This window comes from Sapajus apella, unplaced genomic scaffold (genome assembly GCF_009761245.1).
Source record: "Sapajus apella isolate SASKATOON/1434 unplaced genomic scaffold, GSC_monkey_1.0 scaffold77, whole genome shotgun sequence".
Lineage (NCBI taxonomy): Eukaryota > Metazoa > Chordata > Mammalia > Primates > Cebidae > Sapajus > Sapajus apella.
In genome coordinates this window covers 2,223,141-2,238,364 of record NW_022437017.1, presented here as the reverse complement: position 1 = coordinate 2,238,364, position 15,224 = coordinate 2,223,141, and the positions used below count along the sequence as shown (strand labels likewise).

The following is a 15,224-nucleotide window of genomic DNA, read 5'->3' as shown; positions in this document are numbered from 1 at the left end:
CCCAAAAAAAAAAAAAAAAAAAAAAAAAAGAACTGCCTGCACTTAGTAGTCCATGCCTGTACTCCCAGCCTCTTGAAACACTAAAGTGGGAGGAGTGCTTGAGCTCAGAAGTGTAAGGCTGCTGTGAGCTGCAATCATGCCACTGCACTCCAGCCTAGGTGACAGAGCAAAACCTGGACACCAAAAAAAAAAAAAAAAGATAAACCAGTATAACAAATAAAATGTACTCTTGTTGGCCAGGCATGGTGGTTCACACCTGTGATCCCAGTTCAAGACCAGCCTGGCCAACATGGCAAAACTCTCTGCTAAAAACACAAAAATTAGACAGGCGTGGTGGCAGGTGCCTATAATCCCAGGAGGCTAAGGCAGGAGAATCACTTCAACCTGGGAGGCAGAGGTTGCAGTGAGCTGAGATCATACCATTGCACTCTAGCCTGGGCGACAAGAGCAAGACTCTGCCTCAAAAACAAAACAAAACAAACACCTATTGTTTCACATACTTTTTTTTTTTTTTTTTTTTTTGATAGTCTCACTCTTTCACAGGCTGGTATAGAGGTAGGATCTCGGCTCACTGCAACCTGTCTCCTGGGTTCAAGCGATTCTCCTGCCTCAGTATCCGAAGCAGATGAAATTAGTTATGTACCGTGATGCCCGGCTAATTTTTGTTTTATGGTACAGACGCGGCTTCACCCTGTTGGCCAGGCTGGTCTCGAACTCCCGACATCAAGTGATCTGCCTACCTTGGCCTCCCAAAGTGCTGGGATTACAGGCATAAGCCACCCCGTCCGGCCTGTTTTACATATCTAATTAAAAAAAAAAAATCAACAAGGATAACGGGATGACACAAAGTGGAAAATTAACAGGAATACCGAAAAAAACTTTGTATCAAATGGATAAAAATTAATCAATGAAGGGGAAAACCTCACAAAACTGACCCAAGTACTTTTATTACAATTTTTATTATGATAAAAACACATAAAACTTACCCTTTCACATACTTTGTGTGTACCGAACAGTATTGTTAACTATATGCATATTTTTATACAACAAATCGCAAAAAGCTTTTCCATCTTGCATGGCTGACACTCAATAACCATTAAACAACCCATTTTCTCCTCCACCAGCTTGTAGCAAATACTGCAGTACTTTCTTGCTTCTGAGTTCCGTTAGATACCCTATGTAAGTGGAATCAGGTGGTATTTGTCCTTTTGCAACTGGTTTATTTCATTTAGCATAATGTCAAGGTACATCCATGTTGTGGCATATGGCAGAATTTTGTTTTTAAGGCTAAATGATATTGCATTGTACATATATAACACATTTTGTTTACCAATTCATCCATCAATGGACATTTACTTTGCTTTCACCTCTTGGCTCTTCTGAACAATGCTGCAATGAACACAGGTATGCATTCACATACTGAGATGCTTTCTTCAGTTCCTTTGGACATATACCTACAAGTGGATTGCTGCGGACCAATTAAGTTTTAAACTTAGTGCTTTTATATTAAGCCCTGAGCTAAAGATAAGAACTGTGAATAAAAACTGAATTCTGGTTAGTAGTTTTTAAAGTGGTATGAGTTTATCAATTCTGAGACTACATTATATTTTAATCTGGGATTGAGCAAGTGCTACTTTTTGCATGTGATAAAAGATAGCTACAGACAAAGGAATTTGGAAGGCAAGAAATAACCCAGAGGCGTTGCAGTGGAATTATAAGTATTGGCATGTGGTCATGTTTTTAATATAGAAATATAGGTATTAGTGTGTGTGGATACATATATACAGATATGTATATATAAGTATGTTTGTATTTCCCACATCTTTCACAGAGAGGACCTAAAAGCCAGGGCACTATTACCTAGGAACACCCCTGCACACAGAGACTGCAGCTTCTAAATAGTATTCTCTGTTAAAAGAAAACTAGATTTTTCTGATTTGGGGGCTGGAGACAAATGTACCAGGAACAAGCTTGCCCAGAAAATAATTATTTACCCATGAAATTAGGAGAAAATATATATATATATATATTTTTTTTTTTTGAGACAGAGTTTCGCTCGTTACCCAGGCTGGAGTGCAATGGCGCGATCTCGGCTAACCGCAACCTCCGCCTCCTGGGTTCAGGCAATTCTCCTGCCTCAGCCTCCTGAGTAGCTGGGACTACAGACACGCGCCACCATGCCCAGCTAATTTTTTGTAGTTTTAGTAGAGACAGGGTTTCACCATGTTGACCAGGATGGTCTCGATCTCTTGACCTTGTGATCCACCCGCCTGGGCCTCCCAAAGTGCTGGGATTACAGGCTTGAGCCACCGTGCCCGGCCCAGGAGAATATATTTTTAAAGATTCAGAAGATAGCTTGATGGAGACCTTACTTATTGAATCTGGAAAAATATGTGCATCAAATTTACAGTAGCTAACTATACCCCATAGAATAAGAATTTATGATACATGCTCCTACAAGTAAATGGGTAAATAAATGATTAAGGATAACTCTTCCTTACAAAATTCCAATTAAGAAATGCAGAAGAAACTAAGGAATTAGAAAATCACTTTTTGTGCTAGGTTCGGTGGCTCACACCCGTAATCCCAGCACTTTGGGAGGCTGAGGCGGGAGGACTGCTTGAGTCCAAGAGTTTGAGACCAGTCTGGGCAACATAATGAGACCTCGGCTCTACAAATAAAAAAATTTGATTAAGCATGTTAGCATGTGCCTGTGGTCCCAGGTACCCACGAGACTGAGGTGGGAGGATCACTTGAGCCCAGGTCAAAGATGTAGTAAGCCATGATCGTGCCACTGCACTCCACCCTAGGCAACAGAACAAGACCCTGTGGCAGACCAACAAAAAGAAGAAAAAGGAAAACCACCATTTGGCAACCACTAGAGCAATAGCTTCAGACATACCTCATGTTACTTCACTTTGCAGATATTTTTTTTTTTACAAGTACGAGTCCTGTGGCACCATTTTTTCCAACAGCATGTGCTCACTTTTTGTCTCTCACATCCTGGTAATTTTTACAATATTTCAAATATTTTCATTATTTTATTTACTGTGGTGCTCTGTGATTTTTTCTTTCTTTTTTTTTTTTTTTTAAAGACAGTGTCTCTCTCTGTCACCCGGGCTGGACAGCAGTGGTGTGATTTCGGTTCACTGCAACCCCTGCCTTCTGGGTTCAAGTGATTCTCCTGCCTCAGCCTCCCAAGTAGCTGAGACTACAGGTACCTGCGATGCCCAGCTAATTTTTTCTATTTTTAGTAGAGACGGGGTTTCACTATGTTGGCCAGGCTATTCTCAAACTCCTGACCTCGTGATTTGCCCACCTGGGCCTCCCAAAATGCTGGGATTACAAGCATGAGCCACTGTTCCCAGTCACTCTGTGATCTTTGATGTTCCTATTTTAATTGTTTTGGGGTACCACAAACTACAACCTTGGAAGACAGCAAACTGACTAAATGCTATGTTCTCATTGCTCCACCAAGTGGCTACTCCCCCACTCTCTCGCCCTTTCCCTGGGCCTCCTAATTCCCTGAGGCACAACAATATTGAAATTAGGTCAATTAATTACCCCACAATGGCCCCTAAATGTTCAAGTGCAAGGGGGAGTTGCACATTTCTCACCAGGTGCAGCAGCTCACACTTGTAATCCCAGCGGGTTGGGAGGCACAGGCGGGGGTATCACTTGAGGTTAGAAGTTCAAAATCAGCCTTGGAAACAGTAAAGTCCTGTCTCTTTAAAAAAAATAATTAGCCAGCCAAGGTGGTGCATACCTGCAGTCTTAGTTACTCAGGAGACAGGAAGATCACTTAAACTCATCAGTTTGAGGCTGCAATGGGCTTTAATTGCGCTACACTCCAGCCTGGGCAAAAGCGAGACCATGTCTCCAAAAAAAAAAAAAAAAAACCGGGATAGGCCAAAATCTAGGCCTCTTGTGCCAGTTAGCCAAGTTGTGAATGCAAAGGAAAAGTTCTTGAAGGAAATTAACTGCTATTCCAGTGAACACACAAATAAGAAAGGAAAACAGCCTCACCACTGACAGAAAGTTTTAGTGTCTGGATAGAAGATCAGACCAGCCACATTCCCTTAAGACAAAACCTAATCCAGAGCAAGGCCCTAACTCTAATTGTATGAAGGCTGAGAGGTGAGTTAGCTGCAGAAGAAATGCTGGAAGCTGGCGGAGATCAGTTCATGAGGTTTAACAAGCCCTTTCCATAACATAAAAGTACAAAGTGAAGCAGCAATTGCTGATGTTGAAGCTGCAGCAAGCATTTCCCAAAGATCTAGATAACAGGTAGAGGTAGTAATACTCGAGTTTTAATAGAGACAAAACAGTCTTACTTCAGAAAATGCCATCTAGGACTTTCATAGCTCTAGGGAAGTCAGTATCTGACTTCTAGGCTTCAAAGAACAGGCTGACTCTTACTTTACTTTGTAGAGACAGGGTCACACTGTTGTGCTGGCTGGTCTTCAACTCTTGGCCTCAAGTGATCCTCCAGCGTCAGCCTCCCAAAGCATTAGAATTATAGGTGTAAGCCACTGTGCCCAGCCTGGGCTGGCTTTCTTGTTAGGAGCCAATGCAGTTGGTGACTTTAAATGAATGCTACTGCTCATTTACCATTCCAAAAACCAAAGAGCCAGTAAGAATCATGCTACATCTTCTCTCCCTGTGGTATCTATTTACATCTATTTACAGCATGGTTTACTGAATATTTTAAGCCCACTGTAAAACATACTGTTCAGAGATTCCTTTCAAATTACCACTGATAATGCACCTAGTAACCAATACCTCTTATGGAACTATAAACAAGATTAACATTTTCATGCCTGCTAACTGCAGCCCATGAATTAAGGAATAATTCTGAATTTCAAGTCTTTATGTAAGAAATACATTTTATAAGGCTATAGCTGCCACTAATAGTGCTTCTTCTGATGGATCTAGGCAAATAAAATTGCAGACCTTGCAGAAAGGCTTCACCATTCTAGATGCCATTAACAACATTTGTGATTCATGGAAGGAGGTCAAAATATCAACATTAAGGCAGGTGTGGTGGTGTATGCCTGTACTCTCGGCTACTCAGGCGGCATAGGCAGGAGGATCACTTGAGAGGCCAGTTCAAGGCTACAATGTGCTCTCATTGTGCTGGTGAATACCCACTTGTACTCCAGCATGAGCAACAGACACTATGTCTCTAAAAAAAAAATAAAAACCAACGTTAACCAGAGATTGGAAGAAGTTAATTCCAACTTTCACAGGTGACTCTCAAGGGTTCAAGTTCTCAGTAGAAAAAGTAACTATGGATGTGATGGAAAAAAGAGAACTAGAATTAGAAGTGGGGCCTGAAGATGTGAAAGAATTGTTTCAATCTCATGAAAAAACTTGACTAGATGAGGGGTTGCGTTCATAGATGAGCAAAGAAAGTGGTTTCCTGAAATAAAATCTACTCCTGGTGAAGATGCTGTGAATGTTGCTGAAACCCCAACAGACTTAGAATATTACATAAACTTAGCTGATCAAGCAGTAGCGAAGTTTGAGAGGATTAGTCCAATTCCAAAAGAAGTACCACTATGTGTAAAATGTTAGTAAACAGTATCACAGGGTACAAACAAGTTTTTCATTAAATGAAGTCAATGCAGCAAACTTCACTGCTGTCTTTAAATAAAGACTGCCACAGCCACCCTGACAACAGCCATCAACACTGAGGCAAGACCCACCACAAGCAAAAAGATTACAACTCGCCAAAGTCGCAGATGATCATAGTAGTTTTTGGCACTAAAGTATCTTAAACTAAGGTACTTTACTTAGACGTAACACAACTATACACGAGAGACTACCGTATGATGTAACGGGAAACCAAAACATATGTATGATTCATATTATTGCCATGGTCTGGAACCAAACCTGCAATATCTTCTGGGTATGCCTGCATCTTGTATCAATAGGATCTGTCTCCATTGCAACATCTTATATACTTAGAAAGACCTAAGGAAATAATGAGGGCTATTTCCTACATTGTATGCACTAGGGTGAATTCTCAAATGTTTGTAACTACAATCCAATCACTTAAGAACATGTATCAACAACAATTATTAAAAAAAAAAAAAAAAAAAAAAGGCCGGGCACAGTGGCTCACGCCTGTAATCCCAGCACTTTGGGAGGTCGAGGTGGGCAGATCACGAGGTCAAGAGATGGAGACCATCCTGGCCAACATGGTGAAACTCCGTCTCTACTAAAAATACAAAAAAAGTAGCTGGGCGTGGCGCTGCACGCCTGTAGTCCCAGCTACTTGGGAGGCTGCGGCAGAATTGCTTGAACCTGGGAGGCAGAGGTTGCAGTGAGCCAAGGTCGCGCCACTGCACTCCAGCCTGACACCTGGTGATGGAGCGAGACTGTCCCCCCCTCCCCAAAAATAAGAAAAAAAAAAAAAAATATCCGGGCGCAGTGGCTCATGCCTGTAATCCCAGCACTTTGGGAGGCTGAGGTGGGCGGATCACCTGAGGTTGGGAGTTCATGACCAGCCTGACCAACATGGAGAAACCCCATCTTTTAAAAAAAAAAAAAAGGATGGGCATGGCGGCTCACGCCTGTACTCCCAGCTCTTTGGGAGGCCAAGGTGGGTGTATCATCTGAGGGAGACCAGCCTGGCACACATGGCGAAACCCCGTTTCTACTAAAAATACAAGAATTAGCTGGGCATGGTGGCAGGCGCCTGTAATCCTAGCTACTCGGGAGGCCGAGGCAGAAATGCTGGAACCCAGGAGGCAGAGATTGCAGTGAGCCAAGATCATGCCATTGCACTCCAGTGACAAGAGCAAAACTCTGTCTCAAAAAAAAAAAAAAAAAAAAAAATCCAATGGTTCCCTAACATTTCTAAAATCTATGGGGGACACAGAGAGTGTGAATTTTTTCATTTCTTCAAAGTGAATGGGAATAACTGAAGGCCTCCGCACATTCTTTGCACCAATAAGATTTCTCAACAGTGTGAATTCAAATGTAGCAATTATGGCATAAGAAATTCCTAAGATTTCCACATTCCTTACATTCAGAGTTTTCTTCTTCAGTGTGTTTTTAAATGTTTAGTAAGTAAATAAAATCTATTGTAGGCTTTCCCACATTCGTTACATATATAGGGTTTCTCTCCAGTGTGAATTCTAACGTGTTTCTGTAGGTGTGAAGAAGCACGAAAGGTTTTCCCACATTCCTTACATATATACGGTTTCTCTCCAGTGTGAGTTCTTATATGTTCGATGAGTTGCGAAGATGTAGCAAAGGCTTTCCCACAGTCCTTACATTCAAAGGGCTTCTCTCCGGTATGGATTTTTACATGATTATGTAAGCTTGAGGAAACAGTGAATGCTTTCCCACAGTCCTTACATTTATAGGGTTTTATTCCAGTGTGAATTCTAAAGTGATTCTTAAGGCATGAAGAGCTTCTAAAGGATTTTCCACATACCTTACATTCAAAGGGCTTCTCCTCTGTGTGAGTTTTAAAATGTTCAGTTAGCAGATAAAACCTATTGTAGGCTTTCCCACATTCGTTACATTCATAGGGCTTCTCTCCAGTGTGTATTCGTACATGTTTAGTAAGGCCTGAGCGCCCAGCGAAGGCTCTTCCACATTCCTTACACTGATAGGGTTTTTCTCCAGTATGAATTCTTACATGTTCAACTAGGTGTGAAGAAACAGTGAAGCATTTCCCACATTCTTTACATTCGTAGGGTTTCTCCCCAGTATGGGTTCGCATGTGACTATTAAGATATGAAGAATACCTAAAGAATTTTCCGCATTCCTTACATTCGTAGGGTTTTTCTACAGTACGCATTTGAACAGACACAGCATGGCTTGTGGAGTAAGTAAAAGCTCTCCCACATTGCTTCTGCTCATAGAGATTTTCTCCACTGTGAGTTATCCTATTTGGCTGAAGATGTGACTGATCAACAAAGGCTTCCTCACAGTCACTGTATTCAAAGGATTTGTCTCCTATCCACGTTCTCTGGTGAACATTTGGTGGCAGGCTAAAGGCTTTTCTACACTGATTCAACACAGAAAGTGTCTCTCCAGTAGGGGCACTGTTGTGGAACATGGGAAAGTTTTCTCCATACTCCTCACAGTCATAAGTGTCCCCTGTATTTTCAGTTTCCACGTGTGTATTAAGGCATGAGTGTTCACTAAAGATTTCTCCATTTTCCATAAAGTCACAGAGTTCCCCTCCATTGTGGATTTCAGCCTGTTAATAAAGAGATGAATAATGATTAAAGGATTTTTCAGACTTATCAATAAATTCTACTCATCTGAAATGAGATACTTTATTGTAATTTTTGCCATTTTCATTACATGCATACAGTTTGCTGCCCCATGGAACTTTTACAAGCTGAATGAAGAAAACCTGCTGGCAAGAACCTTGTGCCATTTGCTCTAAGAACCTTGAAATAATTCCTGTATATTTTCATGAAATTGTTTTTATAATCTCTATCTAGCTATCTAGCTACAGGTGATAATTTGTGAGAATACTGAAGCACCAAGTTTTAAGATAGGATCAGGGTATCCCCAAATTCATTATGTTTAGAGTATCCCTCTAGACCAGAGGTCCCCAACCTTTTTGGAACCAGGGACCAGTTTCGTAGAAGAAAATTTTTCCACAAACAGGGGTGGAATGGGGGTAGGATAGGGATGGTTTCAGCATGATTCAAGCACAATACATTTATTGTGACTTCATTTCTATTATTATTACATTATAATATATGATTAAATAATTATACAATTCCCCATAATGTAGAATCAGGAGGAGGCCTGAGCTTGTTTTCCTGCAACTAGACAGTCCTATCTAGGTCATGGGAGACAGTGACAGATCAGGCTCATAAGAAGCACACAATCTAGAACCCTAGCACAGGCAGTTCACAATAAGGTTTGTGCTATGAGAATCTAATGCTACGACTGATCTGACAGGAGGAGCTCAGGCAGTAATACGAGTGATGGGTAATGGCTATAAACACAGATGAAGCTTTGTTCACTCACTGCTCACTTCCTGTTGTGCAGCCCAGTTCCTAACCAGTACCAGTGGGGAACCTTGCTCTAGAGACATAACTCCTGCTTGGGTAAATGCTACCGCTCTCAAATATCTCTAATTTTTGCTGATATTTTATAATGGAATTCTCAATCTTTTTGAGTGTGGTAAATAAGAAATCTTAATCTTACCATTTGTATGCCGTTTGATGTTTTGTTAAGCCAAAAAAAAGGTTGTTGAAGTGCTGACACTTTGGTTTTAACTTGTCATTCTGAAGTAAAACAGAAAAAAAAAAAGAAAAAAAGGGTCTGAGAACAAAATGGTAGGTTAAATAAGGAAGAATTAAAAAGCTCATTTATATTTTTCATATTCAGCACACTCAAAAAAAATTAAACAAGCACAGATTTGAACAGTTCATCCATGACTAATATGGACCACAATTAAGGACTTGGAGTCTAAATTTAATAATTTTTTTTTTTTTTTTTTAATACAGAGTCTCACTCTGTCACCCAGGCTGGAGTGCAGTGGCATGACCTCGGCTCACTGCAGCCTCTGCCTCCGAGTAGCGTGGATTACAGGTGCCCACCACCACGCCTGACTATTTTTTGTATTTTTAGTAAAAATAAAGTTTCTCCATGTTGGCCAGCCTGGCCTTGAACTCCTGACCTCAGCTGATCCACCCACCTCAGCCTCCCAAAGTGCTGGGGTTACAGGTATGAGCCACCGCACCTGGCAATTTGTAATTTTTAAAACAATTTATTCTATAGAAATTAAATGAGATAGTGAAAAGAAATAGTATTATTAGAGAAGGAAAGCAGAAACAATCTGGATAAAGAGCACACATTGAAATCATAAACAACAACAAAAAAAGCAGAACATTTGCAAAATCATATGAAACTCTGGGTTAGATGAAAAAGAGAGGAATATGGAAAGTTGAAGACACCCTAAAACTTCCGAGTCCAAGGCCGGGCACGGTGGCGCGTGCCTGTAATCCCAGCTACTCAGGAGGCTGAGGCAGGAGAAATGCCTGAACCCAGGAGGCGGAGGTTGCAGTGAGCCGAGATCGCGCCATTGCACTCCAGCCTGGGGAAAAAAAGAGAAACCCCCTTTCAAAAAAAACAAAAAAAAAAAAAACTTCCGAGTCCAAAGGCCCCATGTTCTGTGACAAACTACATCTTTTAAATGTCTTCATTATGCTTCCAAACACACTGAACTTCTCATTGACCAGGAATGTTCTTCACACTCACCTTGGAGAACTCCTATTGACAATGTGCTCAACTTTTCTTCCTCCTCCAGTCAAGAGACAGACTGAATTTGAACAGGTCCTGTACATACGAGAAAATATACCAATGGAAGAGGCTTATGCAAGAGATGACAAATCTATCCAAGAAAAGTTAACTATATTCCTAAAGAGAGTAGTGAAGCTATTTTAAAAGAGCTCAAATTTCATATATCTCATCTTTTTATGCCCTGAGGAGATTGGTTATCTCTGACCCAATACCCACCATTCAGGCTCAAATACACATTTAAAAACCAGTAAAGAGTGGACACAGTGGCTAATGCCTGTAATCCCAGCTCTTTGGGTGATTTTAAAAATCACCTGAGCCCAGAGAGGTTGAGCCTGCAATGAGCCACGATTGCGCCACTGTACTCCAGCCTACGAGACAGAGTGAGACCATGTCTCCAAAAAAATAAAATAAAAACCATTAAAACTTTTATTCAAACAGGAAATAATGCAAGTGCAAAGACAGATTATTATTTTGTTTTTTGGTTTTTTTTTTTGAGACAGAGTCTTACTCTGTCACCCAGGTGGAGGGCAATGGTGCAATCTTGGCTCACTGTAAACTTCTACCTCCCAGGTCCAAGCGATTCTCCCACCTCAGCCTCCCAAGCAGCTGGGAGTACAGGCAGCTGATACCATGCCTGGCTAAATGTTTTTTGTATTTTAGTAGAGATGGGGTTTCACCATGTTGGCCAGGCTGATCTTGAACTCCTCACCTCAGGTGATCCACCCACCTTGGCTTCCCAAAATGCTGGGATTACAGGCGTAAGCTACCACGCCCAGCTGAGATCATTGTTTTTTTTTGACAGTGTTGTCAGAAGTTTGAATATTGTGTCTTTTGGAGCTTTTCTTTTTTTTTTTTTGGAGACGGAGTTTCGCTCTTGTTACCCAGGCTGGAGTGCAATGGCGCGATCTCGGCTCACCGCAACCTCCGCCTCCTGGGTTCAAGCAATTCTCCTGCCTCAGCCTCCTGAGTAGCTGGGACTACAGGCACGCGCCACCATGCCCAGCTAATTTTTTGTAGTTTTAGTAGAGACGGGGTTTCACCATGTTGACCAGGATGGTCTCGATCTTTTGACCTCGTGATCCACCCGCCTCGGCCTCCCAAAGTGCTGGGATTACAGGCTTGAGCCACCGCGCCCGGCCTTGGAGCTTTTTTCATATCATTGTATTACATCTCTCTCTCTCTGTCTTTTTTTTCTTTTTTTGAGACAGATTTTTGCTCTGTCATAGGCTGGAGTGCAGTGGCACAATCTTAGCTCACTGCAACCTCTGCTGTCACCCGCCCTGGTTCAGACGATACAAAAACTAGCCAGGCATGGTGGCACATGCCTGTAGTCCCAACTACTCAGGGGGCTGAGGCTGCAATGAGCCGAGATCATGCCACTGAACTTCAGCCTCGGCGACAGAGTAAGACTGTCTCAAAAAAAAAAAAAAAAAAAAAAATAGAAAGAAAGAAAGAAAGAAAGAAAAAAACTCAGAGAGCTTCTTTAGGACAGCCCTGAAATAAAGCTACTTCTTATGTTCTCAGACCTGAAACTGTTATAATTAATGAGGCTCATATGCCAGAGCTTCCCTGGTATAATGGGAAAGAGGGAATCCTAGAGACAGGAGTGTCACTGGATTTACTATGTGTCATCTGTATAGCCCACTTCCCTGTCCTCTGTTGAGAGTGCAGAAGACACTCTCTTCACAAAGGTTATTGAGAGAGGAGTGAGAGGAGTATTGTAATCCTTGAAGAGCTCTGCTGGTATTCTCCTTCATAGGACAGGTATGACTGCAAAGAATACCATCACTGAGATGAGTTCCCTGCTTTCAGTCAAGATGAAGGGGACCCAGAATAGGAGAAATCACCAAAGACAAGGTGAGCAAATCAACTATCAAGGACAGTGGAAATGTATCAGTAATCAGAATGTCCTGACCTACAGAGATCTGTGGTGGTGGCTTACTAATCGTGCCATCCCTAGAAATGAAACAGATAAGCAGTTAACAAATACCACTCTAAAGAGCCACAAAATATATGTTAGTCATTATGGGCCATACGGTCTCTGTTGCAACTACTCAACTCTGCTGTTGTAGCATGGAAAACATCATAGAAAACATAAACAAATGAACACGGTTGTATTCTGATTAAACTTTATACATGAACAACACGTGGAGGGACAGACATGGCCCATGGGCTATGGTGTGCCATTCTCTGTACTTGAATGCTGTTCTATCTACGTAAAAAAGTCTAGGCTGGGCGTGGTAGCTTACTCCTGTAACCCCAGCACTTTGGGAGGCAGGCGGATCACAAGGTCAAGAGATCAAGACCATCCTGGCCAACACGGTGAAACCCAGTCTCTACTAAAAATATAAAAATTAGCTGGGCATGGTGGCACATGCCTGTAGTCCCAGCTAGTCGGGAGGCCGAGGCAGAAGAATCGCTTGAACCCAGGAGGCAGAGGCAGCAGTGAGCCAAGATTGCACCACTGCACTCCAGCCTGATGATAGAGTAAGATTTTGTCTCAAAAAAAAAAAAAGTCTGATGTAGCCAAAAACTTGAGTTATCCCAGTGGAGAATCATGACCTCTCACTCAATTACCACACCTAAATCATTCACAAATCATGAACTTAGGTGATCACTCCAATTACAGCCAACTTTCAAAATGTAATGTCTACCAGAACACATCAACATAATTTCTGTCACTTGGTATTCCTGTCACAGGTACTGGCACAGCCCATGTCTTTTCCCCATACCAATTTGAAAAAGCCAAGACTCAGTTACCTTTTACCTGGCAGGACCAACAATGTATCTTCACAACACTGCCCTAACCTGTGTCGGTTCTCCAGGTCTCTGTCATAAACAGAGGTCTCCAGGTCTCTGGGCCTCCCAGAGATAATGACGTTCCATGAAACACCACACTGGTACACTATGTTGACACCACTATACTGATCATATGCAATAAGTAGGAAGTAGAAAATACATTTTTAAAAATTAGAGACAGGGTCTTACTCTGTCACCCAGGCTGGATTACAGTGGTGTGATCATAGTTCACTGCAAACTCAAACTACTGGGCTCAAGCAATCTTCCTGTGTCGGCCTCCCAAGTATGTGGGACTACAGGCACATCCTACCATGCCTGGCTAATTTTTTTTCCCCCTATAGACACGAGGTTTCACTATGTTGACCAGGCTAATTTCAAACACCTGGCCTCAAACAATCCTCCCACTTCAGCCTCCCAGTGTTAGGATTACAGGCATGAACCACTGTGCCCTACCTGAAAACACCTTAGACAACTTTATTAGAAACGTGCAGCATTTATGATTCCAAAATGGCAGTACAGAAGTAAGCTGGTTTCACTCCCCTTCCAGAAAACCAAAACCAAATACACACCGTGAAAATTATTACCAGCAATATCCCTGATCTCAAATATAAAAATTAGGCAGTTTCTGAGGCTACAAAGAAGTGAAAAAACTCCAGAGAGATGTTAAGAGAATCAAATTTCCATATCCACGACACCCTTCTCCTTAATCTGTCCAACACCAAGAATGTGGAAAATTTCCATCGATTCACAGTTTCTACACTGGAAAAAATTGCGATCGAGGTAGACAACCATCTTCTCCATCACCGTGGGTTCCCTGGTAAAAGATCAGTCCCTCCCTGTCTCAACCACAAGTGCCTGAAGGGAGAAATACCCTGAGGACATCCAGGGACCAAACAAAAAAAAAAAAAAAAAACGGAGGCAGGACTCCCATCCCCAGCCCTGGAAACTCTGTTTTATAACTTGGCCAAAGGAGAAGGTAAATCAGAGCGGCTGTTCAGGCTGTTCAGGACAACTATGCTGTAGGGGCATGCTACACAGGCCCCTGGGCATGAACACACAGCCAGCCTTCCCCCATTGCTGGGATATGCCCTTTGGAACTCCCCCATTCTAGATGGGCAGTATTCTTTTTTTTTTTTTTTTTGATGGTGTATCACTGTGTCTCCTAGACTAGAGTCCAGTGGTGTGATCTCGGCTTCCTGCAAACTCTGCCTACCATGTTCAAGTGATTCTCCTGCCTTAGCCTCCCCAGTAGCTAGGATTACAGGCACCCGTCACCATACCTAACTGAATTTTTTGTATTTTTTTAGTAGAGACAGGGTTTTTCCAAGTTGGCCAGGCTGGTCTCAAACTCCTGACCTCAGGTGATCCTCCTGTCTCAGCCTCCCAAAGTGCTGGGATTACAGGCGTGAGCCACAGCGCCTGGCCTGGACAGTATTCTTGATTGTTTGCTAGAGAAGAGGGAAACGTGAGTTTAAGATTCCATCTAGTGCTGAAAAGGAAGCAGTGACCCACGGAAATTTTAAAGAAAGAAAATCACTTTGGGAGGCTGAGACAGACAGATCAGCCTGGGCAACATGATACAAACCCTTCTCTACTAAAAAGTACAAAAAGTAGCCAGGTGTGGTGGCATGCACCTTACCTACTAGGGAGGCTGAGGTGGGAGGACTGCTTCAGCCCTAGGAGGTAAAGGCTGGACTAAGCCATGATCACACCACTGCCTGCACTCCATCCTGGTGACAGAGATAGACCTCGCCTCAAAAAAATAAAAAAATAAACAAATAAATAAAAATTATAAATAATCTAAGAAAACGTACCCAATAAAAATTAGAAGCCAAGGCCGGGCACGGTGGCTCAAGCCTGTAATCCCAGCACTTTGGGAGGCCGAGGTGGGTGGATCACAAGGTCAAGAGATCGAGACCATCCTGGTCAACATGGTGAAACCCTGTCTCTACTAAAAATACAAAAAATTAGCTGGGCATGGTGGCGCGTGCCTGTAATCCCAGCTACTCAGGAGGCTGAGGCAGGAGAATTGCCTGAACCCAGGAGGCAGAGGTTGCAGTGAGCCGAGATTGCGCCATTGCACTCCAGCCTAGGTAACAAGAGCGAAACTCCGTCTCAAAAAAAAAAAAAAAAAAAAA

The 15,224-nt window shown here is 42.3% G+C and overlaps 1 protein-coding gene across 2 annotated transcripts; it reads right to left on the bottom strand.

Moving 5' to 3' along the window:
- Nucleotides 1-6,820: 6,820 nt before the first annotated feature.
- On the bottom strand, nt 6,821-11,364 carry LOC116532600 (zinc finger protein 121). Of its 2 annotated transcripts, none has more exons than XM_032251889.1 (3): nt 11,328-11,364; nt 9,190-9,269; nt 6,821-8,221 (listed from the first exon to the last, which is right to left on the bottom strand). In XM_032251889.1, the coding sequence occupies exons 2-3, from the start codon at nt 9,190-9,192 to the stop codon at nt 7,052-7,054; spliced, it is 1,173 nt and encodes a 390-aa protein (XP_032107780.1). In that variant the 5' UTR covers nt 9,193-9,269; nt 11,328-11,364; the 3' UTR covers nt 6,821-7,051. The 2 variants fall into 2 exon arrangements, with proteins under 2 accessions (XP_032107780.1, XP_032107779.1); XM_032251888.1 differs by lacking the exon at nt 11,328-11,364 and adding an exon at nt 10,246-10,590.
- Nucleotides 11,365-15,224: the final 3,860 nt, after the last annotated feature.